Source organism: Lichenostomus cassidix, unplaced genomic scaffold (genome assembly GCF_008360975.1).
Source record: "Lichenostomus cassidix isolate B80296 unplaced genomic scaffold, HeHo_3.0 HiC_scaffold_46, whole genome shotgun sequence".
Taxonomy (NCBI): Eukaryota; Metazoa; Chordata; class Aves; order Passeriformes; family Meliphagidae; genus Lichenostomus; species Lichenostomus cassidix.
In genome coordinates, this window is record NW_028147597.1 from 3562684 (window position 1) to 3576070 (window position 13387).

A 13387-nucleotide genomic window follows, 5' to 3' on the forward strand; every position below is an offset into this window, starting at 1 on the left:
CTGGTAGTTTTATTGAATGTATCATTTTACTCCTGTGTTGCCTTAATTTTCATGGTAAAATAAGAGCATTCTTCCATTGGTGTTTATGTTCTTTAAATTGCCCCTGTCAACTGGCAGAACACCAAGGCAGCCAGACCTATCTCTCCTGGCACCTTTCATCTGGGGGCAATCCTTGGATATACAGAATTTTGGAGGCTGATTCCCAATTTTGCCATGGACACCCAGATGTGAAAGGACTTTTCCCATAGGAAAGAAAAGCACATGGTTCCAGTGTTTCAAAGGCAGAGGAGAGGTGTCCCCAGGAGGCCAAGCCAGCCAGGTCAGTCTGTCCTGGCAGATTTCATCTGTGAACAGTCTTTGCATACAAGGAAATTCAGAGGAGGAATCCCAATTTTGGCCATGGGCACGTGGAGGAGAAGGACAGTTCTTTCCCACAGGAAGGAAAGCACAGAGCCCCAGTGCTCCAGGGGCAGATGAGCAGCAGCCCTTGAAATGCCAAGGTTAGCTGGACCTGTCAGGTGTCCCCCAGGAGGCTAAGCCAGCCAGACCTGTTCCATGTCCCCTTGGTTTCATGGAGCCCCAGAGTGTCACAATGGTCTCCTTGGTTCTGTAGCATCACAATGATCCCTTGCTTCCATGAGGTCTTGCTTGTCCCAATGGCTTCTTGGTTCCACAAAGCCCTGAAGTGTCACAATGGCCCCTTGGCTCCACATGGCCTCGCTGTGTCACAATGGCTGCTCTGTGACACTATGGGCTCCACAGTGTCACCACAGGCCTTTGGTTCCATGGAGCCCCTGAGTTTCACAATGGTCTCTTTGATTCCATGAGGCACCAGAGTGTCACAATTGCCCCTTGGCTCCACGAGGTTCTGTACTCAACAATGTTCTCCTTGGTTCTGCAGTTTATCTCACCCACATGGGAACCCTAGGAGTTGGTAGCCATATGTGTGTCTTTCAGAATCACTTCTTTCTTCTTTTAATTCCCTTTACCTGGAACATTTTTGGGAAACTTAACATCTTATGTGTTTAAAGCTTTCTAGGTTAAATGGGCTAAGTTAAGGAAGTTCCTCTTGTGGTCAGTGTTTTATGTTAAACTGGCTGTTGTATTAAATCCTTTGCCAAAGTTCCTTGCTTTTCTATATTTTGCCAGTAAAATTTTGTGTCATTTTGACCTCTTGAGAATATCTAGTTGGTGTTTCTCCTGTACAGCAAACTCGAGTAAAGGAACCTTTGGTTACTCCCAGCATTTAAGTATTCTGGGCTGTTACAGGTCTGCAGCCTCACAATGGCCTCTTGTTTCCATGAGGCTCTGCTGTGTCACACTGGCATTTGGTTCCATGAGGATCTGGAGTGTCACACAGTTCTATGACATTTGTCCTTCCTCCTCCTCACATCCCACTGCCCCACAAACAGCCCCGAGCCACCCGTGAGGGACAGGCCCTGCTGTCCCAGGGCTGGACTCAGCCCTTGGCCTTTCTGCTTCCTCAAACCAGCCCAGGGCTCTCTCAGCATTCCAGTTCCCTGCTCAGAGCCTTTGGCTCCCTGCAATCCTGGCCCCAAGGATCTGTTCTCACGAGTCCCTGGGGAGCCTTTGGCAGTCCCTGCCCTCAGTGGGGCCAGTGATGCTCCAAGGGACTTGGAGTTTTGCTTCTGACTCCTTGAGCAGCTTCTGCAACCTTCTCTCAGTGCCTGAGGGTCACAGACTCAGCCCCAAATTCACTGTGGGGCTCATTAAAATACAGAAAGCCCTCAGGAGCTGTTTCTCTTGCTTACAATTGTCTTCAAGTCTCCAGGGCTAGTGCAGCTGGTTGGGGTCAGTTTGGTGTTTTGTTAAGGAGGAAGATTTTAAAGTGCATCTCATGAAATTTTTTAATCAAGTATTTTTTTATTTTTCAGTTCAGAGAAGAGATGACTGAAGCATTGCCCAAGTGATCTTGATGCTGAATGTCTCCTTAGGAGGTCTGGGCACGGAGAACAATGAGTCTCTTGCAGGCTGACCCTGTTGGGACAACCTGCTCCTCACCTCAACCTCACCATGGCTGACATTGCCCACCCTGCACTCACATCCCTGTTCCCTCCATCACAAACTTGTCCCCTGAGCTCTGCAGCTGGCTGTCCCAGCCCATGGCTCCATGTCCCACCTGCTCTCCTCAGGGCTCTGCCTGCACACAGCCCAGCAGAAGTTTTCCTGTTTGTAAGGAAAGAATGGAAAAGCCTGAGCAGGTTTGCTACACAACAAACCCACTCAGGAACCACATGCTCAGTACAGGCTGCCTCTGATGATGTCACCTTTCTGCAAGGGACAGTGTGACCAGAAATGATCTCTGTAAGCAGAATTCTCTGTATCTTTAAATGGAATTCTCTGAGTGTTTCAGCTGAATTCTCTGTCCCTGTCCTTTCTCTTGATCTCTGTTGCAGATGGAAGCTGCTGGTGCCATTCTCACCTTGAAACACCCTTTTGAATGCAAACAGATGTTCAGCAGGTTTGTTAAGCAGGTGTTGCTCAATGTTTGTGCAAAACTTTTGTGTTCCTCATGGAATCAAGGAGATGTTTTTGACACTGAGTGGCCTCATGGAACCAAGGGGCCATTGTGACACAGTGGGGGCTCATGGAATCAAGGAGACAATTTTGATAGTACAGAACCTCATGGAACAAGGCTCCATTGTGGCACTGTGGGGAATCATGGAATCAAGATGACCATTAGCAGGGCCTAACAGAACCATGGAGATCATTGTGAACACTAAGAAAACTCATGTAACCATGGTAACCACTGGAACACTAGGGAACCTCATGGAACCGAGGGACCATTTCAGAACCGAGCGGGTATTTCAGAACCAAGAATACCTTTCTTGACAATATGAAAGCTCATGGAACAAAAAGTTTATTGTGACACAATGGAACCTCATGGACCTAAGGGTCCATGGTGACTCTGTAGGGCCTCATGGAGTAGAGGGTCCATTGTGACACAGCAGGGCCTAGAGGAACCAAGGAGGCATTGTGATACTGCAGATCCTTATGGAACAAAGGGTGCATTGAGACACAGTGGGGCCCTGTTGGAACCAAAGAAACCACTGCTAACAGCAGGGTAACTCACAGAACCAAGGCATCCATTGTTACACTACAAAACCTATGGAACCAAGGGGCCATTGTGACCCATGGGGGCTGCATGGAACAAATTGTCTGACAGTGTGGATCCAAGGACACCATGGTGATACTGTGTAGCGTTGTGGATCCAAGGGGCCATTCTGACAGTGAAGAACTTCACAGAACCCAGGGTCCATTGTGACATAGCAGAGCCTTATTGGAACAAAGGAAACATCATTGACAATACAGAAACTCATGGAACCAAAGGACCATTGTGACAGAATGGGGTCACATGGAACCAAGGAGACCAGTGACACTTAGGAAGCTCATGGAACCAAGGGTCCATTATGACACTGATGAAACAAGGAGACCATTGTGGACACCATGGAAGCTCATGGAACCAAGGGGCTGTTGAGACACTCCAAGCCCTCGTTGAACCAAGGAGACTGTTGGGACACTGCAGAACCTCATGGCACTAAGGGTTTATTGTGACACAGTGGGGTCCCATGGAACCAATTGTCCATTGTGACAATGCAGATTCAAGGACACCATGGTGACACTACGGAAACTCAAGGAAGCATGTGTCCATTGTGACACAGGAAGGCCTTTGTGAAACAAGGAGACCATGGTGACATAATGGAACCTCATGGAACCAAGGGTCCATTGTTACAGTCCAGAACCAAGGAGACCATTTTGACACTACAGAACCTCATGGAATCAAGGGTCCATTGTTATACAGTGGGGCTTCAAGAAGCCACTGTGACACAGGAGGGCCACATGGAACCAATGGTCTATAGTGACAATGCAGATGCAAGGAGATCATGGTGACTCTACCGAACCTCATGGATTTAAGGGCCCACTGTGACAGAACAAGGCCACGTGGAATTAAGGAGACCATGGGGACACTACAGAAGCTCATGGAACCAAGAAGCCATTGTGACACTGTGGTGCCTCATTGGAACAAAGAACTTTGTTGATAGTACAGAACTTCATGGAAACCATGGGGCACTGTGACCCTGCAGAGCCTCGTGGATCCAAGGAGATCACTGTGACACTGAGGAACTTTATGGAACCAAGGGGCCTTTTAGACACTACGGAACCAAGGAGACCATTGTTGATGGTGCAGACCCTCATGGAAACAAGGGGACATTGCTGTACAGGAAGGCCTCATGGAACCTCACGGAACCTCATGGAACCTCATGGAACCAAGGGGCCATTGTGACACCGAGGGGCTGCTTGTAACCAGTTGTCCCTTGCAATACTGCAGATCCAAGAGACCATGGTGACACTATGGATGTTCATGGAACCAAGGGGCTATTGTGACACACCAAGGCCTTGAGGAACCAAGGAGAGCATTGTGACCATGCAGAATCAAGGAAGCCATTTTGACAAGTACGGAACCTCATGAAACCAAGGGTCCATTCTTACACAGCAGGGCCTCATGAAACCAAGGAGCCATTGTGAAACTGTGGGGCATAATAGAGTCAAGGACACCATTGATACTGAAATCTGCCAGATAGAAACTTTTAACACAGTTTTGAGTTATTTGAAAGCAGGTATTCTTCATTACCGCATCGGAGTCACTTGGGCGATCCTTCCTCCATTCAAGTGCACTGATCACACACACAGATTACATATTGATTAGCTCTCCCACTTCCTTTATTTGACATAGTTGCACCCCTTATTACAAGTCCTTTTATGCTTCTTTGGGGTCTGTCTTGAACATCTAGTATCCTTTTTAGGTGGCCATTCCTCAACCCCCGCTTTTGAGTAAGTACAATATCATTGTTCTCAATAATTCCTGCTTTGTCAGCCTTGCAGAGCTGAGCTGGCATGCTGCTTGCATTGTGAATGACTTCTGTTTGCCTGTGTTGCATCCTTCATCTATTTCTCCAAGGCTTTGCTGTTCTGTTCCACTCTCCTTGATAAGAGTAAGTGTTGTTCTGTTCTGCTGTCCTTGTCACAGTGCTTGCCCCGCCATGAGGTGTGTCTGCAAGCCCCCAGCCAATGGGCTTGGGATGGGCGAGTGTTCCTGAGGGAACAGGGATGGGACAGCTTGGCTGGACTGACCCAAGGGATGTTTCATTTCATGTCACATCATAATCAGCAATAAACTGAGAGAAGCAGGGGGTGGAGGGGATTAATTTCTTTTTTAAGACAATCAAAACAGCACCTACACATACGGAATCCTCTCCTGCCATAAGGTGTTAAACATTTTCCTCTGATAAGAGATTTTCTGTGGATTTGCTTTTCTTCTGTTTGTGGCCTTTGCTTTTTGTGGTTGGTTGGTTTGTGTTATTGTTTTGTTTTTGGTTTTGGGTTGTTTATGTTTTGTTTGGTTTTGGTTTTTTGGTTTTTTGTTATTCGGGGTGGGTTTGGTTTTGTTTTTTGTTGGGTATTTTTTTTTACTGGGTTAGGGTTTTTAATGGTTGGGTTTGTTTTTTTTCCCCTATTGAACTGCCTTTCTTCTGATGCATAAGTGTTTTCTCCATTTTCTTGTGGCTTGGTTGGCACCTGATAGCAAGACAGATTTATCCAACTCACTCATCTTTGCCCAATTATGTTTTGCAGTCACCATTAAATAGAGGAGTTTGGTCACAGACTCCTTGCAACTTGGCAGCATTCACAAAGGAGTTGGAAGTGCATTTCATCCATTGTAAATACAATAAAAATGTTCCACAGTGGTGGTCAAGGGCTGGTCACTGAGGGATGTCACCAGGGAGTGGCTACCAAGAGGATTCTGTACCATGGATTACATTTGACTCTCATTGTTCAGCCAAACTCCCACACACCCCATGCTTCACTCCTTCAGTGCAGCTCTCACCCATCTGGCTCTGAGGAGACCACAGCAGACCATGTCACAGGCCTGGCTGAAGTCTGGGCACACAACATCCCCTTCTTTGCCCTCCCACAGGGGTTCTTTAATCCCTGCCTTGTCCTTCAGTGCCTGGAATGGCTGCAGGAGGATTTGCCACATCCCCTTCCCTGCTGAGCCTGACCAGTCTGTGACTCTCCCAATGCCCTTCCTGCCCTGTTTGCAGATGGGTTCCATGTCTGCCCTTCCCAAGTACCCAGGACCCTCTGGGATGGCTCTGGCCTTTCCAAGGTGTTTGGGAGAGGTCTCACAATGACCCTCCCCAGCCTTCCTGACACCCCTGACACCAAAGGCCTTTTCCATAATCCCTCAGTCCCAGGTCAGTGCTCAGAACTCAGCACAGCCCTGTTAAGATCCTTGGGGCAGTTCAGAAGGGAGGCAGCTGGGATTTCTCTCCACAGACCCCAACTCCAATGGTCTCTCTGTGCAGTCCATGGCTGCCCTGAGCATTTTCCCTGGTGCTTCCCTACCCTGGATGTTTCTGCCCATCAGGCTGTGGCTGAGGGTGTTGAGCATGATGGAGGAAAGGGCTGTGTCAAACTGTCTAACGAGTGCTGTGCTGGGCAAGGCTGAGGATGCTGCAGGAAACAGAGGCACTGGTGAGGTGAGAGGAGCAGGGGGAGAGACCTTGTGCCTGGCCAGGCTGGGCAGGAGCTGCCCCAGGATGGCAGCTCTGAAGCACACACAGGATGCTCTTGTGAACACGAGAGAAGAAGACTTAATCTAAAAAGCAGGTTTGGAAAGCAAAGAGCAGGAGTGTCATGGTGTCACTGCAGGAAGGTTCCAGCACTGGGAATGAGCACAGAAGAACTGGTGTAGTGTGTTTGAGCTACCAAAAGTGTCAGAAGTGTCAGAACAAGAAGGAAATGGTGACGGTAGATGACAGAACTCCCCTGAGCCTTGGGGCAGTGTTTGCTGCAGACAACCCTTCCAGCCCATGAGTCCTGCAGAGAGCAGGGCTGGCACAGCCCAGTGCTGGGCATGGGATGTGGCGATGAGCAGGAAACACTCTGTAGATGCCAGAGGAGCAGGAAACAGCAGTGACAGTGCTGGGAGCAGAGGTTGTGCAGTCAGGGGACACTCAGGGGGGTGGAACTGTAGCAGGTTTTCAATATTTCCTCCAGCATCCCCATTATGAGGCTGTTCAAATCACAGTCACAGGACAGGTCATGGGAGAGAGGAAGATATTTTTTCTGAAAGTTGGGGACATTCCCCATTCCCATTAAAAGAAATACCACTGATGATGTCTGATTGTTCTACTGCCCTTTTTTCCATGGGAATTTTGTGTCTACATGTCCCCTGTCTCCTGCTTAGACACCAATGCTATAAGTGAGAGCATTTATTTCTCAGGTGCTTAGAGGAGTTGTGAAGCTCAGAGGGGTGAAACATGGAGGTTTGTGTGCCTGGGACTCCCTCCATACCCCTGAGATGTGCTCTGTGCTTGCTGAAAGCTGCCACTGCCAGAGGCTGGCAGGTCCCTCAGCCCTGCGGGTGTCACCCTGCCCTGCTCCTGCCTGAGGTGCCCCAGGGCCTGAGGGATGGGCATGGGGAGCTCTGTGCACAGGAGCTCATCCCAGCCCTGCATCCAGGGCTTTGCAAAGGAACATTGCTCTGAACATGAGGAACATTGGGACAGTGTCTGTCTCACAGGCCTTCACAGAACTGCCAGGGACAACTGGCGGTGTTTGTGCTCACTGGGCTTCTCTCACACAAGCACAGGATGTTCATGGTTACATCTTATTTATAAAATACAAACATGGACTGCTGAGGCACGACCAAGCTCTCCAAACTGGGAGGAGGGACCTATGCTAGGAGTGGTGGCTGTTTTTGGCTGTGTTCACCTTCCCTTCGGCCTCCTGCACACACAGCCCCAGAGAGGCCCTGCTCTCTTGGTCTTTCACATCTTTCCCAGCAGGGAAAAGACATGAAGGGCAAGGAAACTGCTGCTGGACCCATCCTGTACACTCACACAGTTAAACTGTCCCTGGTGTTGTCATTTGTGGGGCACTTCCTTTGGCACATCCTTGGGAGAAGACCTAAGGCTTCATGCACTGCCCCAGGAGATCCCTGGGATCATGGAGTTGGTGTAGGGGAGGCCAGCTCTGATTCAGAAGCTCCCAGTGCCTGTCCTGTATGACCACAGGGCTTCCACCCCACAGGGCTGTGTGATCACACTCGGAGTGCTCAGGCCTTACACCAGCACAGGGGCTCAGTGTGAGAGTGTGGAAATGGTAAAAGACCAGCTCTGGAAAGAACAAACACTGGTGCTCCTTGGCAGTGGTGATGTGCTGGACACTTTTCCCCTTCATTTTTAAGGTCTCAGAACCTTGCAATAGAAGCTTTTTTATTTTGTTTAAATACATGAAGAGAACAGTCTGTGGGTCTCATCAAGTTAGATAGATGTAAAATTAGAAATTTAACAAAAAAACAACCACACAGATATAGTAAAAAAAACAGTGTGTAAAATATTATACAAAGTTGAGGAAAGAAAACAAAACCAACAGCCAAAACAGTAGAATAAAAAAAGACAGTTTTGGCATGTAATGACTTACATTCTGAATGCTATTCAGATGAAAACAGGCAGATTCCTGCTTCTGAAGAGCATCCAGTTATTGTTTTTCTCAGAGCATCCTTCAGCTCCTCGTTCCTCAGGCTGTAGATCAGGGGGTTCAGGGTTGGAGGCGCCACTGAATACAGAACTGAGAGTGACAGATCCAGGGATGGGGAGGAGATGGAGGAGGGCTTCAGGTGGGCAAATATGCCAGTGCTGATAAACAGGGAGACCACAGCAAGGTGAGGGAGGCATGTGGAAAAGGCTTTGTGCTGTCCCTGCTCAGAGGGGATCCTCAGCACAGCCCTGAAGATCTGCACATAGGAGAAAACAATGAAGACAAAACAGCCAAATATCAAACAGGCACTAACCACAATGAGCCCAAGTTCTCTGATGTAGGCGTGTGAGCAGGAGAGCTTGAGGATCTGTGGGATTTCACAGAAGAACTGGCCCAGGGCATTGCCATGGCACAAGGGCAGGGAAAACGTATTGACTGTGTGCAGCAGAGCATTGAGAAAGCCAGTGGCCCAGGCAGCTGCTGCCATGTGGGCACAAGCTCTGCTGCCCAGGAGGGTCCCATAGTGCAGGGGTTTGCAGATGGACACATAGCGGTCGTAGCACATGATGGTGAGAAGGGAAACCTCTGCTAAAAAGAAAAAGACAAACAGAAAGAGCTGTGCAGCACATCCTGCATAGGAGATATCCCTGGTGCCCCAGAGGGAATTGTGCATGGCTTTGGGGACAGTGGTGCAGATGAATCCCAGATCGGTGAGGGCCAGGTTGAGCAGGAAGAAGAACATGGGGGTGTGCAGGCGGTGGTTCCAGGCTACGGCGCTGATGATGAGGCTGTTGGCCAGGAGGGCAGCCAGGGAGATGCCCAGGAAGAGGCAGAAGTGCAGGAGCTGCAGCTGCCGTGTGTCTGCGAATGGCAGGAGGAGGAAGTGGCTGATGGAGCTGCTGTTGGACATTTTGATCCTCTGGCCATGGGGACCTGTTCATGGAGAAAAGGACAGTGACAAGTCAGGACAGGCTGCTTGGAGCCAAACCCGTGCCATTTCCTGCAGCCTGTCCTTTTGGGACTCATCCACCCTCGTTCCTTCTCTGGGAAAACCTTCATCCAGGTCCCTGCCTGAGCTCCACTTGTGCTGTCTGAGTGTGCCATGAGCAGCCAGGCTTGTGTGTGGGGCTCTCGAGGAGCCATCCCTGCCCTGCTGCCCTGGGTTTGTGGCCATGGGGCAGAGGGACAAGGCTGAATATTCAGGATTTGTCAGTGGAACCTCTCCTAAAATAAAAACACTTGATTGCATTTTCATTCTCAGTTTAGAAGACATGGAATGCAGGGAGGAGATGAAGGAATTGTTTTCAACCCCACCCATGATTCCTCTGCAGAGGAATGATTCTCTCAGCACAGGTTCTCTGAGGTCACAAATCCCCAGAATTTCTGCTGCACTCAGAGTTTGTCACTGAGAGATGTGAGAGGCAAAGGGATTCCCTGTGGCTCAGGGTAAGGTGAGGGGCTGGATGGGCTTGTTCCCAACTGCCTTAGGTTTGCACCTTTGGCTGCAGTCAGAGCACAATCACACTCCTGTGTCACCCTGAGAGGAAACCAGACCCTGCTGAGGGCAGAGGGATCACTGAATGTCTCACCCTCTCCAAAGGTCTCTCAGCAAGGTCTCAGCCCCTCCTTCTGTCAAGGACACTCAGGGTGCCCTTGGCAAACCCAACAGCATTTCCTCACTTCTGGCATCTCTGCACTTCCCTGTGGGATATTCAGGGAACTCCGAGAGGCTCTGGCAAGGATTTGCACCCAGGAGGGAAGCTCAGAGCTTGGAAGGACACAGCCAGGAGATCCCCAGGTGTGCTCATGATGGCATCTCAGGGAGGGAGGCTCAGCTCCTTCCCCTTTCCCATGGACTGCTTTGCCCACAGCCCCACAGGTCACAGGGAAGCTTGGACACCCCATTCCCATGGACACAGCTGCCTGGGAGGAATCCCAAGGGCAGTGCCTGACTCAGCTGCTGCAAACCCCAGAGCCTCCCTGAGAGCACCAGATAACAATGACAGTATCAGAGGAGTGCAGAAACAAGAGAAGATATTGTGGTGCTGTGCCTGAGAGGCAGGGCAGGGACAGCCTGGCACTCAGGACAGTGTTCCCTGTCCCCAGCTGTGCACAGCACCTCCCACACACCAACAGTGCCCTCCTGCCCACAGCACTGCTCTGTTCAGCTCCCTCTCCTTCCCTCATCATCTCCCTGCGCTGCACATGTTCCTCCTGAGAGGAGCCTTGTCCCTGTCAGCACTCACAGAGCCCATCCCAACCTCTGTGCACTCGCCCGGCCCTACAGAAACCTGCCTGTCTGCAGGGCCCTGCCTGGGGGAGGCTCTGTGTGCAGGTGGGCAAGGGCAGCTCAGAAGAGCCTGCTGGGCCCTGCAAAGGTGCTGCTGGTGCTGTCCATGGGCTGAGCAGTGGCTGAAGACCCTTGAGGAGGCTCCCAGCAGGCAGACTGACCACCCAAAGTTACAGTTCCGGAGTCTCTGTAAATGTGCAAACACTACCTTGATGATCCTGTTGTGTTTCTTTCATTTCAGAATATTCTGTGATTACAACTCCTATTCTGCTTCTCTCACCCCCACCCCCAACCTTCTCACACTCCACCAAGTAGAAAATTCAAAACAGTCTCATTAAAGCCCCTTATCTTTACAGCAATCCCTGCCTTACCTTCTTTGGGAAGTGTCCTCCAGGCTGATCCGGAGCTGGGAGCAGCCCTGCCCCACACAGCACCTCTCAGCAGCAGCACCTGCCCTGCTCAGGGTCTCTCCTTCCCCCCACAGCTTCTCCCCCAGCGCTGGCAGCAGCTCCCCAGGCTGGCTGAGAGCTGTCCCTGGCAGGCAGCAGAGTCCCTGCCCCAGCACAGCCCTGGGCTGCACAACCTGCTCTGCACGACAGCCCTGGGCACTCTGAGAGTCCTCCTGGAAGATCCTAAAAGCTGTGGGATGTGCCAGCTTCAGGAGATCCCTTCAGGAACTGAAGCTTATCTTCCCCACAGCAGAGAATGACTGTTTCAAACGCTGTGATGATTTCTCCTCCAGTGAGAGCTCAGTGAGCTCTGCTCCTCTGTGCTGCTAGCCCAGGCTGGGTTGCAGCCCTGTGTGCCTCTGTGCTGTGCCCTGGGTGGCTGCAGGCAGTGCCCCAGCCCTGCTGGGCTGTGCACAGGAGCTGCTCCTGGCCAGAGCTGTCTCTCTGCAGTGCTGCTGCTTGCCAGGAGCTCCTCTGTGCCAGGAGCCCAGCCCAGCTCAGCAGCACAGCAACAGCACCAGGAATTTAATGACCCTCTTGGGGCTTTGGTGCTGAGGCCCTGAACATCAGTCCCTGGGAGGGAGTTGCAGAAACCTCTGTAGAATTCAAAGTCACAATCAATCTCCAAAGTTTCTTGAAGTTTTAATGGATCCCAGTGAGGGACATGACTGAGAAAGTGTCCCCAGGTTCCAGTTAGAGCAGGAAATTGGAGGCAGAGATGACAGGGTAGGACAAAGAGAAGCCAATGCTTGGTTCCCTGGATGCAGCAATGTCTGTGCCACCAAGGGCTGTGAGGAGACACCTTGTCCTGAGGCACTGGGGCTCCTGGCACAGCCCCAGCAAGGCTGGCACTGTCACCCCCTTGTCCTTCCTTTAGCACCCCCCACACCCCCACATCCCAGTGGCCTCAGGGATCTGCTGGAAGGAGTCCCTGGGGAGCCTTGGTCAGGAATGGCCCTGGGGGCTCCTTCATGCTCCCAGGGACTGCAGGTTTGTCAAAGGACTTTGGGTTTTGCTTTTGCCTTGGAGTCTCTGAGAGCTTTGTGCAATCATGGCCTCCAATTATCTGCTCTAATGAGTCCCTTGAGATTCTCTGTCAGTAACAACACTCAGTGGGGCTCATTAATGCTTCAAGGTACTCAGGGTTTATTAAAGTCCTTCTTTTTGACACTGAGTCTCTGAGAGGTTTGTGCAATCCTGGCCTCCAATTATCTGCTTTAATTAGTCCCTTGAGAGCTCTTGTTAGTAATGATACTCAGTGGAGCTCATTAATGCCTTGACTACTTAATTTTTTTAAGGTATTTTCCTTTTTCCTTTTCACATCGAGTATCTGGGAGGTTTTTGTGCAATCATGGCCTCCAGTTCTCTCCTCCAAGGAGTCCATGAGGTGCTTGTGTTGGTGATGGACCTCAGTGGGAACCATTAATGCTTGGAGACACTTTGGGTTTTTCTTCTGACTTTGACTCCTGGAAAGGTTTGTGCAATCTCCTCTCAGGTTTGCCCTGAGGTTCAAGGGCTCAGCACCAAATGCACCACAGGGCTCATTAGGATCAAGCAAGTCCTGACAAACCATGGCTCTGCCTTGATTTCCCTCTGGTCTGGTGCAGTTCATTAGGAAGGTTTCCTAAAATAGTTATGGAAAAAATATGAACTCCTGTTTTAAAGGGTGTATTTTATTACTCTTCTCTTTAAAGAAGAGGTGATTGCAGCATTCTGTGATTGATATTGATGCAGGGTCTCTCCTCAGGAGGTCTGGTCTGGTCTGCTCAGAGAAGCTGTGCCTTGAGGTCTGACCCAGTGTGGACAGCCTTGCTCCACATTCCCCAACCCCATCCTGTCTCTCCTAACTCACCTGGGAGCTTCTTTGCTTGGACAACTGGCTGCACTCAGGCAAAAAGGATTTTCCCCCCCCTTTTTTTTAAAGCAATCTAAAACTGCTAAGTTTCCCCATTGAAAACAGACACCCTCCTCAAGTGTGTGCCAAGCCCAAGCTGCCACCAAGGAGGTTCCCCTTCCCCAAGGCAGAATCCTGCAAGGAATGTTTTGGACACACAGGAAGTTCTACAATAAACACAAATCA

The 13387-nt window shown here is 50.3% G+C and overlaps 2 protein-coding genes across 2 annotated transcripts in view; both read right to left on the reverse strand.

Annotated features, from left to right (window-relative positions):
- Nucleotides 1–11370, reverse strand: part of LOC146421984 (olfactory receptor 14A16-like) — a 468355-nt gene extending 456985 nt beyond the window's left edge. The window contains exon 1 of the mRNA XM_085046953.1: nt 11230–11370. The gene's annotated coding sequence lies outside the window, so the exon portion shown is untranslated. The remainder of the gene's footprint in view (nt 1–11229) is intronic.
- On the reverse strand, nt 8492–9594 carry LOC146421999 (olfactory receptor 14J1-like). The gene has a single exon (XM_085046829.1). It carries the CDS (start codon nt 9476–9478, stop codon nt 8522–8524), a length of 957 nt encoding a protein of 318 aa, XP_084902955.1. The 5' UTR covers nt 9479–9594; the 3' UTR covers nt 8492–8521.
- Nucleotides 11371–13387: the final 2017 nt, after the last annotated feature.

Excerpts from the sequence above, each read along its gene's own strand:
- LOC146421999 (XM_085046829.1), bottom strand. The coding sequence starts at position 9,478 with ATGTCCAACAGCAGCTCCATCAGCCACTTCCTCCTCCTGCCATTCGCA.